Source organism: Chiloscyllium punctatum, chromosome 36 (assembly GCF_047496795.1).
Source record: "Chiloscyllium punctatum isolate Juve2018m chromosome 36, sChiPun1.3, whole genome shotgun sequence".
Taxonomy (NCBI): domain Eukaryota; kingdom Metazoa; phylum Chordata; class Chondrichthyes; order Orectolobiformes; family Hemiscylliidae; genus Chiloscyllium; species Chiloscyllium punctatum.
The window spans coordinates 18,967,085-18,986,476 of record NC_092774.1 but is presented as its reverse complement, the minus strand read 5'-3'; the positions used below and the strand labels follow the sequence as shown (position 1 = coordinate 18,986,476).

Sequence of the window (19,392 nt, the reverse complement as noted above, 5' to 3'; positions counted from 1 at the left end):
TTCCAAGCTGACCCGCAAAAGATCGGTTTATCCCTCCATTCTTTTTGTTGGTTTTGAAAACTTTCCCAATGCTCTTCTTATAAAAGTTGTGAAGTTATGTTGTAGCTGCACCAGACATTGGTTAGGCCACTTTTGGAATGTTGTGTGCAGTTCTGGTATCTCTGCTAGAGGAAGGATGTTGTGAAACTTGAAAGGATTCAGAGAATAAGGTCATTGAATATATCCAAGGCTGGTTTCATCTGATTTTTGAACAACAAAGAAGTGGATGTTTGTGGGGGAAGGCAAGAACACATCTGTCGTCTGCAAGGTGTTGGAAAGGATTCTGAGGGATAGGATTTATGACCATCTTGTGATTGTGAAGGCTGGACTTTCAGAGCATGTTTTGCCCTGACTGGAAGCAGAAGAGTTTGACTGAAGTGCGTCGGTGTTAATGCCTTGATGTCTCATTTTGCTCCCACCTTCCCGGGGTCATTAACCATTTTGTGTCTGGTTCTTCCTCAAGAAGCTGCATTGCAGGTTCACCCTGAATTGACACTTTTTTTTTATGCTTCCCAAAATCAGACCTGCTCACTCTCAGCAGGATCCCAGTGTCGTGAAAGATATTCACATTCAGGTGGTATTATCCAAAATTCAGGGAGATGTCAGTCTTGGATGTTTTTGCTTTTTCTGCCCCTGTAAGATCCTGAATCAGCACCTTTAGGGGAATTAGTTATATCGGAGTGAGAACAGAGAGTGGGATGGTGCTTTCAATTTTGTGGAGTAACAAAAGACCAGAATATTCCACAGAAAGTAGAATTGCTTGTTCTGAATTTTTACCCTGCCCTGGCAGTGATGACTTTTGTAATCTCTTTATAAACAGTGTACTTGAAGATTTGAAGATAGAAGCTTCAAAATCAACGCATGAAGTCCTTACACCCGAAACATTGACTCTCCTGCTCCTCGGATGCTGCCTGACCTGCGCTTTTTCAGTGCCACACATTTTGACACTGACTCTCCAGCGTCTGCAGTCCTCACTTTGACGTCAATGTCTGACAGTCGCTCAATCCATCGGGACAGGAAACAATTTTCAACTGAGTCTGTGAGAAGCAGCAAAGCGTTTTGGTTCCTGTTTGAGTACGTTTTCAGCATCAGTGGGACTGGATGAGAGACCCTACTGTTGCAGTGCACTGAGTGTGGGGTGTGTAGAAGCATCTACAGCCTGGAAAGAGGAATTGACGGCAGGGAGGGGCTGGAAACGTGTGTGTGTGCGCGCAGCTGAAGCTTCGGCCATGGAGAAACCTGAGGAATCCTGCCCCGTGGAGAAACGGTGGAAGTGTGCTGATGGCGGAAAAAGCTTCCATTTCCCGTCTGCCCCGGAGATTCATCAGCGCATCCACACAGGGGAGGGGCCGTTCTCCTGCCCCGAGTGTGGGAAGGCCTTCAGCAAATGCTCCGACCTTCTGAGGCACCAGCGCTCCCACACGAGAGAGAGGCCCTTCAACTGCCCCAAGTGCGGGAAGAGATTTACCCGGGCCTCCCACCTGCTGAGACACCAGCTGGCCCACACAGGGGAGAGGCCGTTCTCCTGCCCTGAATGTGGGAAGAGATTTGCCCAGGCCTACAACCTGTTGACCCACCGGAGGGTCCACACCGGGGAGAGGCCCTTCAGCTGCCCCGAGTGCGGGAAGGCCTTCAGCAGTTCCCCCACCCTGCTGAGACACCAACGTGTTCACACGGGGGAGAGGCCCTTCAGCTGCACCGAGTGCGGGAAGGCCTTCAGCGATTTCTCTTCCCTGCTGACCCACCAGCGGGTCCACACGGGGGAGAGGCCCTTCAGCTGCACCGACTGCGGGAAGGCCTTCAACAATTCCTCTTCTCTGCTGACCCACCAGCGAATCCACACGGGGGAGAGGCCCTTCAGCTGCCCAGAGTGTGGGAAGGCCTTCAACAATTCCTCTTCTCTGCTGACCCACCGGCGCGTCCATACGGGGGAGAGGCCCTTCAGCTGCACCGACTGCGGGAAGGCCTTCAGCAATTCCTCCAACCTGCTGACCCACCAGCGGATCCACACGGGGGAGAGGCCCTTCAGCTGCCCCGAGTGCGGGAAGGCCTTCAACAATTCCTCCACCCTGCTGAGACACCAACGTGTCCATACGGGGGACAGGCCCTTCAGCTGCCCCGAGTGCGGGAAGGCCTTCAACAATTCCTCCACCCTGCTGAGACACCAACGTGTCCACACGGGGGAGAGGCCGTTCCCCTGCGCTGACTGCGGGAAGGCCTTCAGCAATTCCTCCCACCTGCTGACCCATCGGCGGGTCCACACGGGGGAGAGGCCCTTCAGATGCCCCGAGTGCGGAAAGGACTTCACGCGCTCCTCCCACCTTCAGAGGCACCAGCGAGTTCACGTACCACCGCAGGGGGGATTGAAGGAATGATGGCTGAGTGCCATTATCGACTGGACTATTAACCCAGTTCCAGGGATCCCGGGTTTGAATCCCGCTGCGGCAGATGGTGCGATACAGGGTATGGGTTGAAATTGTCGAGTGAGGCAATAATTCCTCCAGGTTAAGGCTGTACCAAGGATCCAGTTACAAAGGGACATCTTGATGGTGACCAATAGTAAAGAAAGTGATGGGGGATGGGGTGGGGGTGGGGGAGAATGGGGGTGGGGGGGTGTGTGCGCTTTGACTTTGAGCTGTTTAAAAAGCAACTGCTTTTTCTCTGCCATTTTGCTGAGGGGGTTTGAAGCTGTAACAAAGTTGGGTCGCAATAAAGGTTACCTGAACTTGCTGCTGTGCTCAGACTCTTATTGAAAGCTTTGAGCTCCAAGAGTTTTTGTTTTAAAGCTGTCATTTCTTTCAGCCTCCTGCACTAAATTTCCAATGTCGCCTATCAGTTGGAGTCGTGAATGAGCAGCCAGTATCGTGAGAACTTGTCAATTTTTCAGGAATGCAGAGTGTGCCATTTCATCGGCGTTGTAAAGTTTCCTGGAAGCATCAGGAGGTGTGGGCAGTGTTCGCGAGAAATTATGTGGAGAGGCCGATGTTGGACTGGGCTGGATAAAGTTAAAAATCACACAACACTAGGTTATAGTCCGACAGGTTTATTTGGAAGGATGAGCTTTTGGAGCGCTGCTCCTTCATCATGTAACTGTGGAGCAGGATCATAAGACCCAAATTTTATAGCAAAAGATCAGTGTCATGTAACTGAAATGACATATTGAACACACCAAGATTGCTGTTCAGTCTTTCACCTTTTCGACTGAGTTTCAGGTTTCAGTTCATTAACCTGTAAATCCCAGAATTACTATTAATTCACATTCTCGAGATGACTTAAGGTTTTTTTTTAAAAAAGTGACATCTCAGCCCAGACAATGCATTAAAGGTGTGAGGTTCGAGTCTGTCATACCCCAATCTTGGATCAGACTGGTTCTATTTCCAAAGTAGGAATTTATAAAATATTACATGGATTGACTGCCTGCAGACTGTGCACTTTTTGAGCAAAGTAGAATGTGTCTGCAAACATATTTCTGCCAATACAAGTTTGCCCAAAAAGTGATGAGTTTGTGCATGAGAGTGCACGTAAGTGTCTGCGCATGTTTGGTAAAGTGAGTGCGTGATGGAGTATACGCTGAGAGAGTGTTGGGGGCGTGTATGTGTGGGTGTCTGGAGAGAAAGCGTGTGTATGAGTGAGCTATCAAAAGCGAGGGCTTGCGTTTGGCTAAAACAAGGAAGGGAAGCCCATGAACAATTTAAGGGTCCAACCCTTTGTCGTGCTGTAAAAGAGAGACAGGGTGGGGTTCAGGTACACAGTTCTTTGAAAGTTGCATCGCTGCTCGACAGGGTGGTCAAGAAGACATTAAGCACACTTGCCTTCATTGTTCACCCCACTGAGTCTCGGAGTTGGGACATCATGTTGAGGTTGTCCAGGATGTTGGTGAGGCCACTTGTAGAGTACGGAGTACGATTCTGGTGACCCTGTAAGAGAAGTCTTCCTATGAGAGAGGGTTCGGTAAAGATTTACCAGGAGATTGCCAAGACTAGATGGTTTGAGTTATAAGAAGAGATTTGGACTTTATTTATTGGAGCACAGGAGGTTGAGGAGTGACATTATTGAGGTTGATAAAATCATAAGGAATTGGAGGTAAGGTGAATAGCGAAGGGCTCTTCCTTAGTGTAGGGGAAGTCAAGGCTCAGGGGCATATATCTTTAAAGTGAGAGGAGAGAGATTTAAAAGGAACCTGAGGGACAACGTTTTGACAGAGGGTGGTTTGCATGTGGAATTTGGATGAGTATATGCATAGAAAGGTTTAGAGGGATATGGGCCAAACACAGGCAAGTGGGACTAGTTTAGTTTGGGAATCCTGATCGGCATGGATGAATTGAACCAAACGGTCTGTTTCTGTGCCGTCTACCTCTCTGAACCAGAAGTGATCTTATTGAAACCAGTAGAATTCTGAAAGGGGCTTGACAGGATAGATGCCGATAAAATGCTCCTTTGTTGGGATTCTATGCCTCCCCCGACAATGTGGAAGCAGGCCATTCAGCCCATTTATTTTACTCTGGCCCTCCGAAGAGTTTCACCCCTATCCATTCCCATCCTCTGTATTTCCCATGGACAATCCAGCCTAAATTACACATCCTGGTCATTATGGGTAATTCAGGACAGCCAATCCACCCTAACCTCTACACCCTAATCTAGAAATTACCTCCTCAAAAATGAAATTTAAATGCAGAGCTTTTCTCTAAGAAAAATGTCACTCTGAATCAATATTCAGACGCAGACTGAATTCACACCTATTGTTAGAAAAGCTCTACATTTGAATGATATTCTTGAGAAGGTAATTAAAATCAAATTCTGGGATTAACATAGCAAAGAACAGAAACCCATTCGAAAGGTGAAAGATTTAATCTAAAATTGGTTGATGTGTCACATTTCCGTCACGCTAGACTCCTTTGGATATAAATTGTGATCATGATCTCATTCTCCACAACTACCTGATGAAGGAGCAGCGCTCCGAAAGCTAGTGCTTCCAAATAAACCTGTTGGACTATAACCTGGTGTTGGGTGATGTTTAACTTTGTCCATGGGAAACACATGAGTTATGGGACTGGTAACAGTTCTTATTTTGTGATCTATTCCAAGTGAAATTTCTCCTCTGTGCAGGCACGGGTGAACAGTTTGTTTTTTGTACTTTGTGCGAGATCGGGCGAGCAGCTTTTAAATCCTTACGTTAAGCAGTTCAAGTAAACTGTCAATCAGCAATTGTATTCAGAGAGTGGTACTTCCAGCTCTGGTAATCCTGTTGCATCAACAGAGAGAGGGAGAGGATGTCACATCTAAAGAGCAGACAGAAAAGTTATTTCGCTTGTTCAGTCAGTTCCTCACTCAGATGGGACTGGATACTGCTTTTAATGGATCATAATTAAATGCTACAATGGAACACCTTAAATTCGAGGAATTTTGAAAGGGCAAACGGAACAGTAACTTTGAAGAGAGATGTTCTTCCATTTTTAACCTTGGATGACCCATATGAGGCATTTTTATTGATAGCTCCATAATCGTCTTCCTGCTGGATTTTTTTCAGGGCAAACAATTTCTGGTGGGAGAAATTCTGCATCCTGGGGAGGCAGGGAAATGAAAATAGAAACAGGCTTTTAAAAGCATGTGAACTATGGGCCCACAAGCTCTCGTGGGAGCAGTGCATTTGCCAAAAACATTTCTGAGGAATTCTGTCTAACTGTTGGACTGAAAGTAGTTTCCCCACCGAACATTAAACAGGTATTGAGAACATTGTGCATTATAGAGTGTGTTCCTGAGGAGGATTGAACTTGCCAACGTGAACCACACTTTGCAGAGAGAGGAAATTTCTCCGGATGGAAGAGGTTGATGGAAGTCAACAATTGTCAGATTATTCCATGAAAATAACAGCTGGTATGGGGATCCCAGAAGAGGGGCGTCTGTAATGACACACAGAAACAAACCCTTCAGTCCAGGCCAACCACATATCCTAAATTAATCTAGTGACCCATTTGCCAGCATTTGGCCCATATCCCTCCTGAATGCTTCCTATTCATGTCCCCATCCAGATGTATGTTTTTCTTCGGAGAATACTTGGGTGAGAGCCTAGATATGCTATTACTCAGCCTTTCCCCATTGAGCTTCACCTTTCCTTCGTGCTAATTGTAGCTGGAGAAGGCTGAAAGCTGAAAAGGATTTCCTGGGGGGAAAAAAAACGTTTATTCCAGATTGGGCTCAGTGATGGATTTTCTAAAGCTTGGTTATTGTAGATTTCAATCAGACAAAAAAAACCTTTCAGTTGTCCTTGTCCAAGGCAGAGTAGATATTGTTTTAAGGTACAATTGAGATATCTACATTCTTTACAATGTTTTTCCATCATTTGGTTTATTGAGCATCATCTTCTTGTGATTCACCAGAGATGATTTGAAGTGAATTCTGTAAGATGCTTTTCTATTTTATTTAACTTTACTTGGCTCTTTAAGGCAAAGGTTTCCTTAAAATTTCCGGGGTCAGACCCCCGTCACTGGGCACTGCCGCCTTCCTGGGGCAGCTGCTGGGTCACGGGCCACACCGCCCCCCCCCCCCCCCGGGCTGTACAGCAGGTAGGAGCCGGTGATCATTGTGGAGGAGGATGGGGGTTAAGGGTCTGTTTGGGAACATGGTCGGCCGCCTGGGGGGTGGAGTTCACCTGGTCGGGGGGCGGGGCCTGTGACAACGATGGGGCCACGTGGGAGGGACTGGGCCCGGGGGGGGGAGGGACTGGGCCCGGGGGGGGGGGTGGAAGGTGAAGCAGGTTTGGGGGAAGGAAGGAATGTGGGGCCTGTCCTGTCAGAGTGACATTTTATACTCACTTTCCATCTGATTTTACTGGCCCTTGGGCTGTTTACCCCCCCCCTCACTGTCTGTTTAATCCTTGGGCTGTTTACCCCCCTCACTGTCTGTTTAATCCTTGGGCTGTTTACCCCCCTCACTGTCTGTTTAATCCTTGGGCTGTTTACCCCTCTCACTGTCTGTTTAATCCTTGGGCTGTTTACCCCCCTCACTGTCTGTTTAATCCTTGGGCTGTTTACCCCCCTCACTGTCTGTTTAATCCTTGGGCTGTTACCCCTTTGCTGTTACTTGTGCAATTACTGAGGGTAGTGTGTAAATAGTGCAAGAGGCTGAAAGAAAGGAGCAGCTTTAAAACAAAAACCACTTGGAGCTCAAAGCTTTCAAATCAGAGTCTGAGCCCAGTGGTAAGTTCAGGTAACCTTTATTTTGACCCAACTTTGTTACAGCTTCAGATCCCCCCAGCAAAAAGGCAGAGAAAAAGTACCTGCTTTTAAAACAGCTCAAGGTCAAAGCGTGCACACTACCCTCCCACCTGACCTCACTGTCTTTACTATTGATCAGCACCAAGTTGTCCCTTTGTAATTGGATCCTTGTTACAGCTGTAACCCGGAGGAAGTATTGCCTCACTCAGCAATTTTCACCCATACCCTGTCTTCAAGTAAGTGTCTCCCTGCCCATCTGCCAGGAGGTGGGGGTTGGGGCAGCTGTGTATGGTAGAAATTCTGAACAAGCAATTCGACTTTCTGCAGAATATGCTTTTCTTTTGTTATTCCACAAAATTGAAAGCACCATCCCACTCTCTCTACCCCTCTGTTCTCAATCCGCTCTAACTAATCCTCCTGCATGTTCTGATTCAGGATTGTACAGAAGCAGAAGAGCATTTTGGATAACTCTGCCTGAAAGTTAATATCACAGAATCATAGCTGAAAATCGTTACAGTCCCAACGAATTGAGTGACTCAGGCAGTGACCACTACAGACATTGGAGAGTCAGTGCTGAAAAGTGTAGCGCTGGAAAAGCACAGGAGGTCAGGCAGCATCCGAGGTGCAGAAGAGTCAACGTTTTGGGCGTAGGCCTTTCATCTGTTGATTTTGAAACTTCAGTCTTCAGATCTTCAAGTACTCTGTTAAAAAGAGATCACAAAAGTCCTCACTGTCAGTGCAGGGTAGAAATTCAGAACAAGCGATTCAGCGGAATGTTCTTTTGTTATTCCATGAAATTGAAAGCACCACTCCGCTCTCACTCATTCTCCTGAAGGTGTTGATTCAGGATCTTATAGGGACAGAAAAGCAAAAATATCACTACTCTGAATTTTGAATACCTCCATCTGAAAGTTAATATCTTTCACAGCATTCGGATACTGCCGAGAGCGAGCAGGTCAGATTTTGGGAAACAAAATAAACTGTCACTTCAGGGTGAGCCTGCAATGCAGCTTCTTGAGGAACAACTTTAGCATGAAATGGTTAACGTACATGGGAAGTTGGGGGAAAGGCACCATCAAGACATTACTTCCCTGGGCACGATGGGTAACTTAGCACGGTCAATCCACTCTCACCTGGACAAAGTTGAACAAGCCTGGTTGTTAAGTCTTTCATCGTTTAGTACAGGTTTCAGGTATCAATAATATGTAAATCCCAGAACTTGGTGTCAGCCATCTTCTCAAGATAAATTAAGGTTTTATAACAAAAAGTGACATCTCAGCTCAGAAAATGCATTAAAAGGATTGAGGCCAGAGTCTGTCTGTATCCCAATCTTGAGTCAAACTGGTTCCACTTCCAAAGTGGAATTTAAAAAATATTACGTGTACCGACTGCTTGCAGATTTTGCGCAAAAATGCACAATAAAATGTATCTGCAAACATGATTCTGCAAATACACATTCAACCCCCATTGGACATGTGTGCGCATGCGTGCGTGAGGGAGGGAAAATGTCTGTATCGGTGCTGTATATCTCTACGTCTATTTGATAACAGATGCTTCGCTTCTGTTGGTGTAAATATTGTTGTAAATCATAGCTGGGTGCAAATGGTTAGATGTAAGGGAGAGATAATTCGTCAAGTAGAGCAGTATAAAAATCCTGGGAGACCCCTATTTCTGCTTTGCTTCCTAATGAACAAACATTAAGCCTGAGCACCGATAAGTTTTTAATTTTGTTTCATTTTTCTTGTTTGATTCCATGCTATGATTATGGTCTGTGCCTGGTCGGTTGACAGGCTGGGGGATTGTGGGTTGGGGCTTGATTGACTGAATGTTTTATTGTTCCGGAAGGTGTAAAGGTGGGGTCAAAGCTTCAGCAGAAATTCAGCAGAGCTGAGAACAGACCAACATCTTACTCTGTGGGAACAGGGAGATCAGAGGACAGAGAAATCAGGACCTGAAACCCGAGCTGACACCAGACTACCCTGTGATCAGTGCTTTGATTAGCAGTGCCAACTCTCTGCCTTTACCTAGCTTCCCATTTGACTATCCCCTCAATATTCAGGATCCAATCCTTGTCATCATGAAGCCATGTCTCTGTAAGGAGTCTTTGATCATAATTATTCACTTCAATGTGTGCAGTCAATTCATTCACTTTAGTTACAATGCAGCACACAATCAGACAACATTTGATTAATCTAGTCTAATTTGTTTGCATGTGCCCCATATCCCTCCGAACCCTTCTTATTCATATCCCCATCCAGATGCTTTTTAAAATGTTGTAATTGTACCAACCACCACCACTCCCTCTGGCAGCTCGTTCCATACATGCACCACTCTCTGTGTGAAGTTGCCCCTCAGGTCCCTTTGAAATCATTCCCCTCTCACCTCAAACATATGGCCTCGAGCTTTGGACTCCCTTACCCTGGGAAAAAGACCTTGGGTATTCACCATATCCATGCCTCTTCCAAACGTTTATCAGGTCACCCCTCAGACTCTGATGCTTCAGGTGAGGATCTAAAATTTGAATTTAGGGTATTGTCAGACTCAACAAGTATATGTAGGTTTTTACTAACCACAAAATGGCTTTTCAATTTAAAATAATACAACAAAATGGCTGAGAATAATGATTGAACTCTGTGAACTTGTCCTGCTGTTTTGCAGAATTAAGCTACAATCCAAAGATAAGAGGACAATGGAGTTTGTTTAAAATGAACACTGACACATTAATTGACCATTTGAACTAACCTTGAGCTGCTACCATGGCATGATGATTTATGTAATTAAGACCCCTTTCCCAGGAAATATCATTGGATTAACCTGCTCTAAATCATGTCACCTTATTACATTTGATTGGTCTTTTCTTGTAATCAAGGCTGTACTGTCTCTTAAAAAACCTAAATAAATAACGTGTCATTTTCAAATGTAATTGCACAACTTCACCATGGAACACAGAAGCTTTAATCACTGTGTTGTTGGACAGAATTGGGTCAAGATGCCTGATTAAACTGATAACCTTGCTTTGTACAGACTGCATTTCATTGATTCTTTAGACCAATTGCGAACCCAAAGGGCCCTTAAGAGGGGTCTAGATCTTCACTCTGGATAGTTTGACCTGGTCAATTAACCCTAACCTGCACATTCCTGGGAACTATAGGTAATTTAGCATGGCCAATCCATTCTAAGCTGCGCATCCCTGGACACTATGTGTAATTTAGCACAGCCAATTTACACAAACTTGCACCTCCCTGGGCACTGTGAGGACTTTAGCATGGTCAATCCAACCTAACCTGGACAAAGTTTAAAAAAAATCACACACACCCAGGTTATTGTCCAACAGGTTTATTTGGAAGGACCAGCATTTGGAGTGCTGCTCCTTCATCAGGTGGTTGTGGAGAATAAGATCATAAGGTACAGAATTTATAGAAAAACATTACGGTGTCCTGCCACTGAAATGATATATTGAACAAACCTGGATTGTTAAACCTTTCATATTTCAGAATGGGTTGCAGGTATCATTAATATGTAAATCCCAGAACTTCCTGTAAGACACTTTCTTGAGATAACAAGGTTTTATAACAAAAAGGTGTCATCTCAGCTTAGACAATGCATTAAAGGTGTGAGGTTAGAGTCTGTCTGTACCCCAATCTTGAATCAGACTGGTTCTATTTTCAAAGTGGAATTTACAAAATATTACTGGATTGACTGCCTGTGTGAACTGCCGAGTCTCATCCACCAGCTGAAATAACTGGATAGGGTAGGGCTTCATCCCCACAGTGCAATGAATTCCCACTTTCCACCAAAATCGCAGATGTACTCCCTTTACTCAGTTGCTCTCTCACAAATGCAAGATTTCATTGTATTCTTCTGCTCCCAGTAAGGGCAAAATATCTTCGAAAGCTGCTCTGAAACTCTAGTCTTCACAACCACACTTCTGCTTTCACCAAAGACGATTAAGAGTCATACAGCGTGGAAACAGACCCTTTGGCCCAACTTGTCCGTGATGACCAGATATCCAAAATTAATCTAATCCCGTTTGCCAGCATGTGACCCACATGGCTCCAAACCATCCCGATTCATGTACCCAGCCAGATGCATTTTAAATATAATCGTACCAGCCTCCACCAATTCCTCTGGCAGCTCGTTCCACGCATGTACAACTGTCTATGTGAAAAGGTTGTCCTTCATGTCTCTTTTAAATCATTCCCCTCTCACCTCAAACATATGTCCTCTAGCTTTGGACTCCCCTACCCTGGGGAAATTCCTGATGAAGGGCTTTTGCCCGAAAGGTCGATTTTCCTGCCCCTCGGATGCTGCCTGACCTACTGTGCTTTTCCAGCACCACTCTGATCTAAACTCTGGTTTCCAGCATCTGCAGTCCTCCCTTTTGCCTAGATCGAACCCTCTACCTGTCTACATCTATCCCCACTTCACCAACCAGCACACCCTTTATCTGCATCGCCCCCTACACCCATCCCCAATCCTGAAGAAGGGTTACACCCGAAACGTTGACTTCTCCACTTCCTGATACTGCCCGGCTTGTTGTGTTCTTCCAGCCTCCTACCTGTGTATCTTGCCAATTGAGACACAGACCTGGAGCACCGTTTCCAGAGTCTGTCCCCATCCCGACACACTCCCTTTCCTTTTAGCTGCTGCAAGTCAACAACTGAATCCCAGAATGAAAAAAATAAATGGAAAAGGTGACAAGAGAAGAGAGTGCCGTACTCACAGATAATGGACAGAGGGAGGAATCTGCAGTCTGGGATGAAGCTCAATGTTCATTCAGACACGAGCAGCAGCAGCTTCAGAACCTCATGGTCCAACTTCCGCATTCAGACAATGGGGTGACTCTGATTGGCAGGAGGACCAACGTCCTTCCGGTCCTCCTGTGCTCCCTATTGGTCAATCAAAAGAAAGTCTCGCTACTTATTTGCCGATAGCGATTAGCATGCGCACCAGTTTTTGCTGACACCGGCGAGCATGCGTACTGCGTTGCTGACACCGGCAAACATGCGCAGTATGCTCTTTGAGGCTGCTGCTGTTATTGACAGATTTGACGTGTCCAAATGCCAACAGGGAAAAAAGGGGTAGAGCCACAATTTTTTTTTCCCCTGTGGTTCGACATTTTATTGCTTCTGCGTTTTGTCTGGTTACTCCACTTTTGTAAGTCTTTTGTCCTTGTTGAGAGAGAGTGTGCCCCAGTGAGCTGTCTGTGGGATCGAGCTGTAACCAGTTACACAGACTGAAGTAACATTATAGTCGTCGCAGCAGGGAGTAACTGCACACATTTCCTGAGTGTGATCACAGTTTCAATTGTTCATCAGAAACAGAGAGCCAAAAGGACACCAGAACGACAGAGAAGTCGTAGAAATGCGGGGACTGTGCTAACGGATTCCATTCCCTGTCGGTACATGAGATTTATCAGCTCAGTCACAGGTGGGAGAGGCAGTTCTTCAAAACATTATTACAACATTATTTCCCATTGACAAAAACACATTCACGCTGCCTGATTACCTTGAACTTGTACAAGTGTCCTGTCATCACATCTTTAATCATAGCTTTGAACATTTTCCCAATGGCATATGTTAAAGTAAATGGTCTGCAGTGTCCTGTTCTCGGTCTCCCTTTTTGAAGAAAGGAGTTTTCCAATCTACAGAAACCTTCCCTGAAACTAATGACGTTTGGAAAATTAAAACCAATGCATTAACTATATCACCAGCTAATTTTTCTTTAAGGATCTAGAATGAAATCCTTTGGACCCCTGGGACTTGTGAGCTTGTAGTTCCAACAGTTTACTCAGTACTACCTCCCTGGTAATTGTAATTGTCTTCAGTTCCTCCTTCCCTTTCAATTCCTGATTTCCAGCTAGTTCCAGGCTGTTACTTGTATCCTCTCTAGTGAAGACAGATTCAAGCTCTTTTTAATTCATCTGCCATCTCTTTATCCTCCGTTATTGAATCCCCAGACTCATTTTTTACAGAACCAACACTTAGCTTTTCTTAAAAAAGTTCACAAAGTGACGAAACTTTCCTTCCTGTTTTCATATTTTTGGCTAACTTTCTCACTCTAATTGCTGTGCTCCTGCCTCCATTATTTCTGATGTTTGCCCCAGCTCTCAACTCTCACATCAACTTGTCTGCATATTCTATAGAACTGACCTTGGTTAAGACCATAAGACCATAAGACATAGGAGTGGAAGTAAGGCCATTAGGCCCATCGAGTCCACTCCGCCATTCAATCATGGCTGATGCGCATTTCAGCTCCACTTGCCAGCACTCTCCCCGTAGCCCTTAATTCCTCTAGACAACAAGAACCTATCAATCTCGGCCTTGAAGACATTTAGCGTCCCGGCTTCCACTGCACTCCGTGGCAATGAATTCCACAGGCCCACCACTCTCTGGCTGAAGAAATGTCTCCGCATTTCCGTTCTGAAATGACCCCCTCTAATTCTAAGGCTGTGTCCACGGGTCCTAGTCTCCTCGCCTAACAGAAACAATTTTCTAGCATCCACCTTTTCAAAGCCATGTATTATTTTGTACGTCTCTATTAGATCTCCCCTTAATCTTCTAAACTCCAATGAATACAATCCCAGTATCCTCAGCCGTTCCTCATATGCTAGACCTGTCATTCCAGGGATCATCCGTGTGAATCTCCGCTGGACACGTTCCAGTGCCAGTATGTCCTTCCTGAGGTGTGGGGACCAAAACTGGACACAGTACTCCAAATGGTGCCTAACCAGAGCTTTATAAAGTCTTAGTAGTACATCTCTGCTTTTATATTCCAACCCTCTTGAGATAAGAGACAATATTGCATTCGCTTTCTTAATCACAGACTCAACCTGCATGTTTACCTTTAGAGAATCCTCGACTAGCACTCCCAGATCCCTTTGTGCTTTGGCTTTATTAAGTTTCTCACCATTTAGAAAGTAGTCCATTCCTATATTCTTTTTGCCAAAGTGCAAGACCTCGCACTTGCTCACGTTAAATTCCATCAGCCATTTCCTGGACCACTCTCCCAACCTGTCTAGATCCTTCTGTAGCCTCCCCACTTCCTCAGTACTACCTGCCAGTCCACCTAACTTTGTATCATCGGCAAACTTCGCTAGAATGCCCCCGGTTCCCTCATCCAAATCATTAATATATAATGCGAACAGCTGTGGCCCCAGCACCGAACCCTGCGGGACACCGCTCGTCACCGGCTGCCATTCTGAAAAAGAACCTTTTATCCCAACTCTCTGCCTTCTGTTAGATAGCCAATCCTCAATCCATCCCAGCAGCTCACCTCAAACACCATGGGCCCTCACCTTGCTCAGCAGTCTCCCGTGTGGCACCTTATCAAAGGCCTTTTGAAAGTCCAGATAGACCACATCCACTGGGTTCCCCTGGTCTAACCTACTTGTTACCTCTTCAAAAAATTCCAACAGGTTTGTCAGGCATGACCTCCCTTTACTAAATCCATGTTGACTTGTTCTAATCAGACTCTGCTCTTCCAAGAATTTAGAAACCTCATCCTTAATGATGGATTCTAGAATTTTACCAACAACCGAGGTTAAGCTGATTGGCCTATAATTTTCCATCTTTTGCCTTGATCCTTTCTTGAACAAGGGGGTTACTACAGCTATCTTCCAATCGTCAGGGACCTTTCCTGACTCCAGTGTTGCAAAACACACAAGGGCAAATTTTTCATCTCCAGAAAGTCTTAATACTGAACATGATAACATTCACTTTGAAATATTGTTCATTCAAACTTCACAAGCACACCCTGAGATTCAAAATCCCACAATGACACCCAGTTTTGTTATGATCTTTAATTTTGAAGAGAAATTTGAATATCCAGTGATTAACTGGAAGAACTGTTCACGAGGTTTTCACATTTTTAAACAGAAAAAAATCAACTGGATTAATTTAGCAGAATAGCACGTATGGTCTTAAATTGTAAATTGAGTTTTGTTTTGAGTGACGGAGCAGGTCCACACCAGATGAGGATCTAATACCTAGATTTAGGCTGTTGTCAGGAGCTTTTATTCATCACAAAATGGCATCTCAATATAAAGTAATAGAACAACATGGCTTCAGGCTGCAAATTAACATTGTGTTTAAAATGGCTAACAGCTGCATTTCTGCATTCCTGAGCGAACTGAATTACAGATTAAGCAAACAATGCCTTCTTCATTGTATGGATCTAATTAAGCTAGATAGGACATTACTGACCATCCTAGCTAACCTTGAAGCACAGGTATGAGGAGATAATGCGTGTGAAACAACATTATTTCCCAGGAAATATCATTGGGTTAACCTGTTTCCATTATGTAATTTTATTACATTTTATTGGAATATTCTGTAATTAAGGCTGTATGGTCTCTTAAGAAACATATGAAAATTGATATTTTATTCCACGTTAATCACACAGTTTCTCCAAGGAACACAGAATCTTTTAATATCTGTGTTGCTGGACAAATCTTTGCCCGGCTATTACAAATTAAAGTGTGAAACCTTGCTGAAGCAGACCATAATCCTAGTGTTCATTTGACCGATCTCGGAACTGAGAGACCCCTCCCGGGGGTTGAGCTCTTCAACTCTCACTGTGCTTTTGGTGTGACCCATGATTACAGAGACTTGTGGGAACGGAGAGGATTTTTAACCCCCATGGGGCAGACGAACAGTAATGCTGTTTTGTCCAATCAATCTGTCAGCGATCAAGATGTTCAGCTCATGCTGAGGCAATGGATACAGTCTCCAAAGGAATGAGCAGATGGATGCTGCTGCCAAGCAGGCAGCCTGACACCCCAAACCTCTGGTCCCATTGGGTCCCCAGCAAAACCCCGACAGAGACAATATGGGGATAGAAATGCCAGGCCTGGGTATGGGACTGAAATCACAAGGTGCGCCCCCTGCTGAGCAGCACAAACTATGGCCTCAAACAGGGTACTCCCTCGATACTCAAACCGAAATGTGGGTGACCCCCTGATGGACTACTTTGTGTTCCTTCTTTGCTGCTGCCTTTTTCAATTGATTATGTGCATTATTGTACACACATGGGTAAGGAGGGAATGGTTAATACTGTATTACAAACCTGGTGTCACCCAGATTTCCAGAAAGCAGATAGGAAAAGAGCTGAAGCATGTTTAATTTGTAAACAAACAAGATGCATGGTTTAAGAGGGATGCCCAAAGGTTGTTAACCACCTCCTTGCCTGGTTGGGCCTTTTTACTTGTCTACAACTTGCTTTTAGAGTCATAGAGATGGACAGCATAGAAACAGACCCTTTGGTCCAACCCGTCCATGCCGACCAGATATCCCAATCGAATCTAGTCCCACCTGCCAGCACCCGGCCCATATCCTTCCAAACCCTTCCTATTCATATACCCAACCAAATGCCTCTGAAATGTTGCAATTGTACCAGCCTCCACCACATCCTCTGGCAGCTCATTCCATACACGTACCACCCTCTGCATGAAAAGGTTGCCCCTTAGGTCTCTTTTATATCTTTCCCCTCTCACCCTAAACCTATGCCCTCTCGTTCTGGACTCCCTGACCCCAGGGAAAAGACTTGGTCTATTTATCCTATCCATGCCCCTCATAATTTTGTAAACCTCTATAAGGTCACCCCTCAGCCTCCAACGCTCCAGGGAAAACAGCCCCAGCCTGTTCAGCCTCTCCCTGTAGCTCAGAACCTCCAACCCTGGCAACATCCTTGTAAATCTTTTCTGAACCCTTTCAAGTTTCACAACATCTTTCCGATAGGAAGGAGGCCAGAATTGCATGCAATATTCCAAAAGTAGCCTACCAATGTCCTGTACAGCCGCAACATGACCTTTCAACTCCCTGTACTCAATACTCTGACCAATAAAGGAGACAATACCAAACGCTGCCTTCACAATCCTATCTACCTGCGACTCCACTTTCAAGGAGCAAGGAACCTGCACTCTAAGGTCTCTTTGTTCAGCAACACTCCCGAGGACCTTACCATTAAGTGTATAAGTCCTGCTAAGATTTGCTTTCCCAAAATGCAGCACCTCGCATTTATCGGAATTAAACTCCATCTGCCACTTCTCAACCCATTGGCCAATCTGGTCCAGGTCCTGTTGTAATCTGAGGTAACCCTCTTCACTGTCCACGACACCTCCAATTTTGGTGTCATCTGCAAACTGACTAACTGTACCTCTTATGCTCACATCCAAATCATTCACGTAAATGACAAAAAGTAGAGGACCCAGCACCGATCCTTGTGACACTCCACTGGTCACAGGCCTCCAGTCTGAAAAACAACCCTCCACCACCACCCTCTGTCTTCTACCTTTGAGCCAGTTCTGTATCCAAATGGCTAGTTCTCCCTGTATTCCGTGAGATCTAACCTTGCTAATCAGTCTCCCATGGGGAACCTTGTTGAATGCCTTACTGAAGTCCATATAGATCACATCTACAGTTCTGCCCTCATCTATCCTCTTTGTTACTTCTTCAGAAAAATTCAATCAAGTTTGAGAGACACACAGTGTAATGTTGACTATCCCTAATCAGTCCTTGCCTTTCCAAATACATGTACATCCTGTCCCTCAGGACTCCCTCCAACAACTTGCCCATCAATGACATCAGGCTTACTGGACTACCACCCTTCTTAAACAGTGGAACCATGTTAGCCAAGCTCCAGTCTTCCGGCACCTCACCTGTGACTATTGATGATAATATCTCAGCAAGAGGCCCAGCAATCACTTCTCTAGCTTCCCATGGAGCTCTAGGCTACACCGGATCAGGTCCTGGGGATTTATCCACCTTTATGTTTCAAGACATCCAACACTTCCTCTTCTGTATTTTAGGGTGTAGGTTAGGGTGGATTGGCAGTGCTAACTTACCCATAGTGCCCTGGGATGTGCAAGTTAGGATAGATTAGCCATGGGAAATACAGAGAAAGGGGTTAGGAATGGGTGGGATGCTCTTCAGAAGGCCAATGTGGAATGATTAGGGGGTTAGATAGGGTTGACAGTGAGAACCTTTTTCCGCATATGGAGTCAGCTATTACAAGGGGGCATAGCTTTAAATTAAGGGGGGGTAGATATAGGACTGATGTTAGGGGTAGGTTCTTCACTCAGCGAGTCGTAAGATCATGGAATGCCCTGCCAGTAGCAGTAGTGGACTCTCCCTCTTTATGGGTATTTAAGCGGGCATTGGATAGGTATATGGAGGATAGTGGGTTAGTGTAGGTTAGGTGGGCTTTGATCGGCGCAACATCGAGGGCCGAAGGGCCTGTACTGCGCTGTATTGTTCTATGTTCTATGTTCTATGTTCTAGATGGGCCGAATAGCCTCCTTCCACATTGTTGGGATTCTATGACCCTCCCCACAAAGGAGCATTTTATCAGCATCTATCCTGTCAAGCCCCTTTCAGAATTCTACTGGTTTCAATAAGATCACTTCTGGTTCAGAGAGGTAGACAGCACAGAAACAGACCCTTCGGTCCAACTCGTCCATGCCGACCAGGATTCCCAAACTAAACTAGTCCCACTTACTTACATTTGGCCCAAATCCCTCTAAACCTTTCTATTCATGTACCCATCCGAATGTCATTTCAATGTTGTAACTGTCCCCGCATCTACCACTTCCTCAGCAAGTTAATTCCATATGCAAACCACCCTGTACCAAAATGTTGTCCCTCAGGCTCCTTTTAAATCTCTCTCCCCTCACTTTTAAAAATATACCTCCTAGTTTTGAGCACCTCTACACTAAGGAAGAGCCCTTTGCTATTCACCTTACCACCACTCTTCATGATTTTATAAATCTCAATGACATCACCACTCAACCTCCTGCACTTCAGTGAAAAGTGTCCCAGTCTCTCCTTATAACTCAACCCCTCCAGTCCTGGCAATGTCCTGGTAAATCTTTATTAAACCCTCTCTAATAGTATTCTTCCTATTACAGGGCCACCAGAACTGTACTCAGTACTCTCCAAGTGGCCTCACCAACATCCTGTAGAACCTCAACATGATGTCCCAACCCCGATACTCAATGGGGTGAACAGTGAAGGCAAGTGTGCTAAACACCTTCTTGACCACCCTGTCTCCCAGTGATGCAGCTATGCACCTGAATCCTCCCATGTCTCTGTTCTCCAACAAGACTCAAGGCCCTACCACTACCTGTATAGGTCCACCCTTC

The 19,392-nt window shown here is 45.2% G+C and overlaps 2 protein-coding genes and 1 long non-coding RNA gene across 6 annotated transcripts in view; 1 reads left to right on the top strand and 2 right to left on the bottom strand.

Annotated features, from left to right (window-relative positions):
- The window catches only part of LOC140460878 (uncharacterized), a 108,165-nt gene that overhangs the window by 36,379 nt on the left and 52,394 nt on the right, over positions 1-19,392 (top strand). Inside the window, exons 2-3 of one of the 4 annotated variants that reach the window (XM_072555584.1) lie at positions 860-2,378; positions 6,299-6,300. In XM_072555584.1, coding sequence (XP_072411685.1) covers positions 1,269-2,378; positions 6,299-6,300 — 1,112 coding nt within the window. In that variant the 5' untranslated portion in view covers positions 860-1,268. Of the gene's footprint in view, positions 1-859; positions 2,616-6,298; positions 6,301-19,392 lie in introns of those variants that run through there. The other 3 variants (XM_072555586.1, XM_072555583.1, XM_072555585.1) reach the window with 3 other exon arrangements.
- The window catches only part of LOC140460883 (uncharacterized), a 76,045-nt gene that overhangs the window by 20,565 nt on the left and 36,088 nt on the right, over positions 1-19,392 (bottom strand). The gene's annotated exons all lie outside the window — the stretch shown is intronic.
- LOC140460897 (uncharacterized) lies at positions 7,237-11,967 on the bottom strand. The gene is made up of 3 exons (XR_011954383.1): positions 11,812-11,967; positions 9,672-9,764; positions 7,237-7,954 (listed from the first exon to the last, which is right to left on the bottom strand). It is a non-coding gene; the product is annotated as an uncharacterized lncRNA (long non-coding RNA).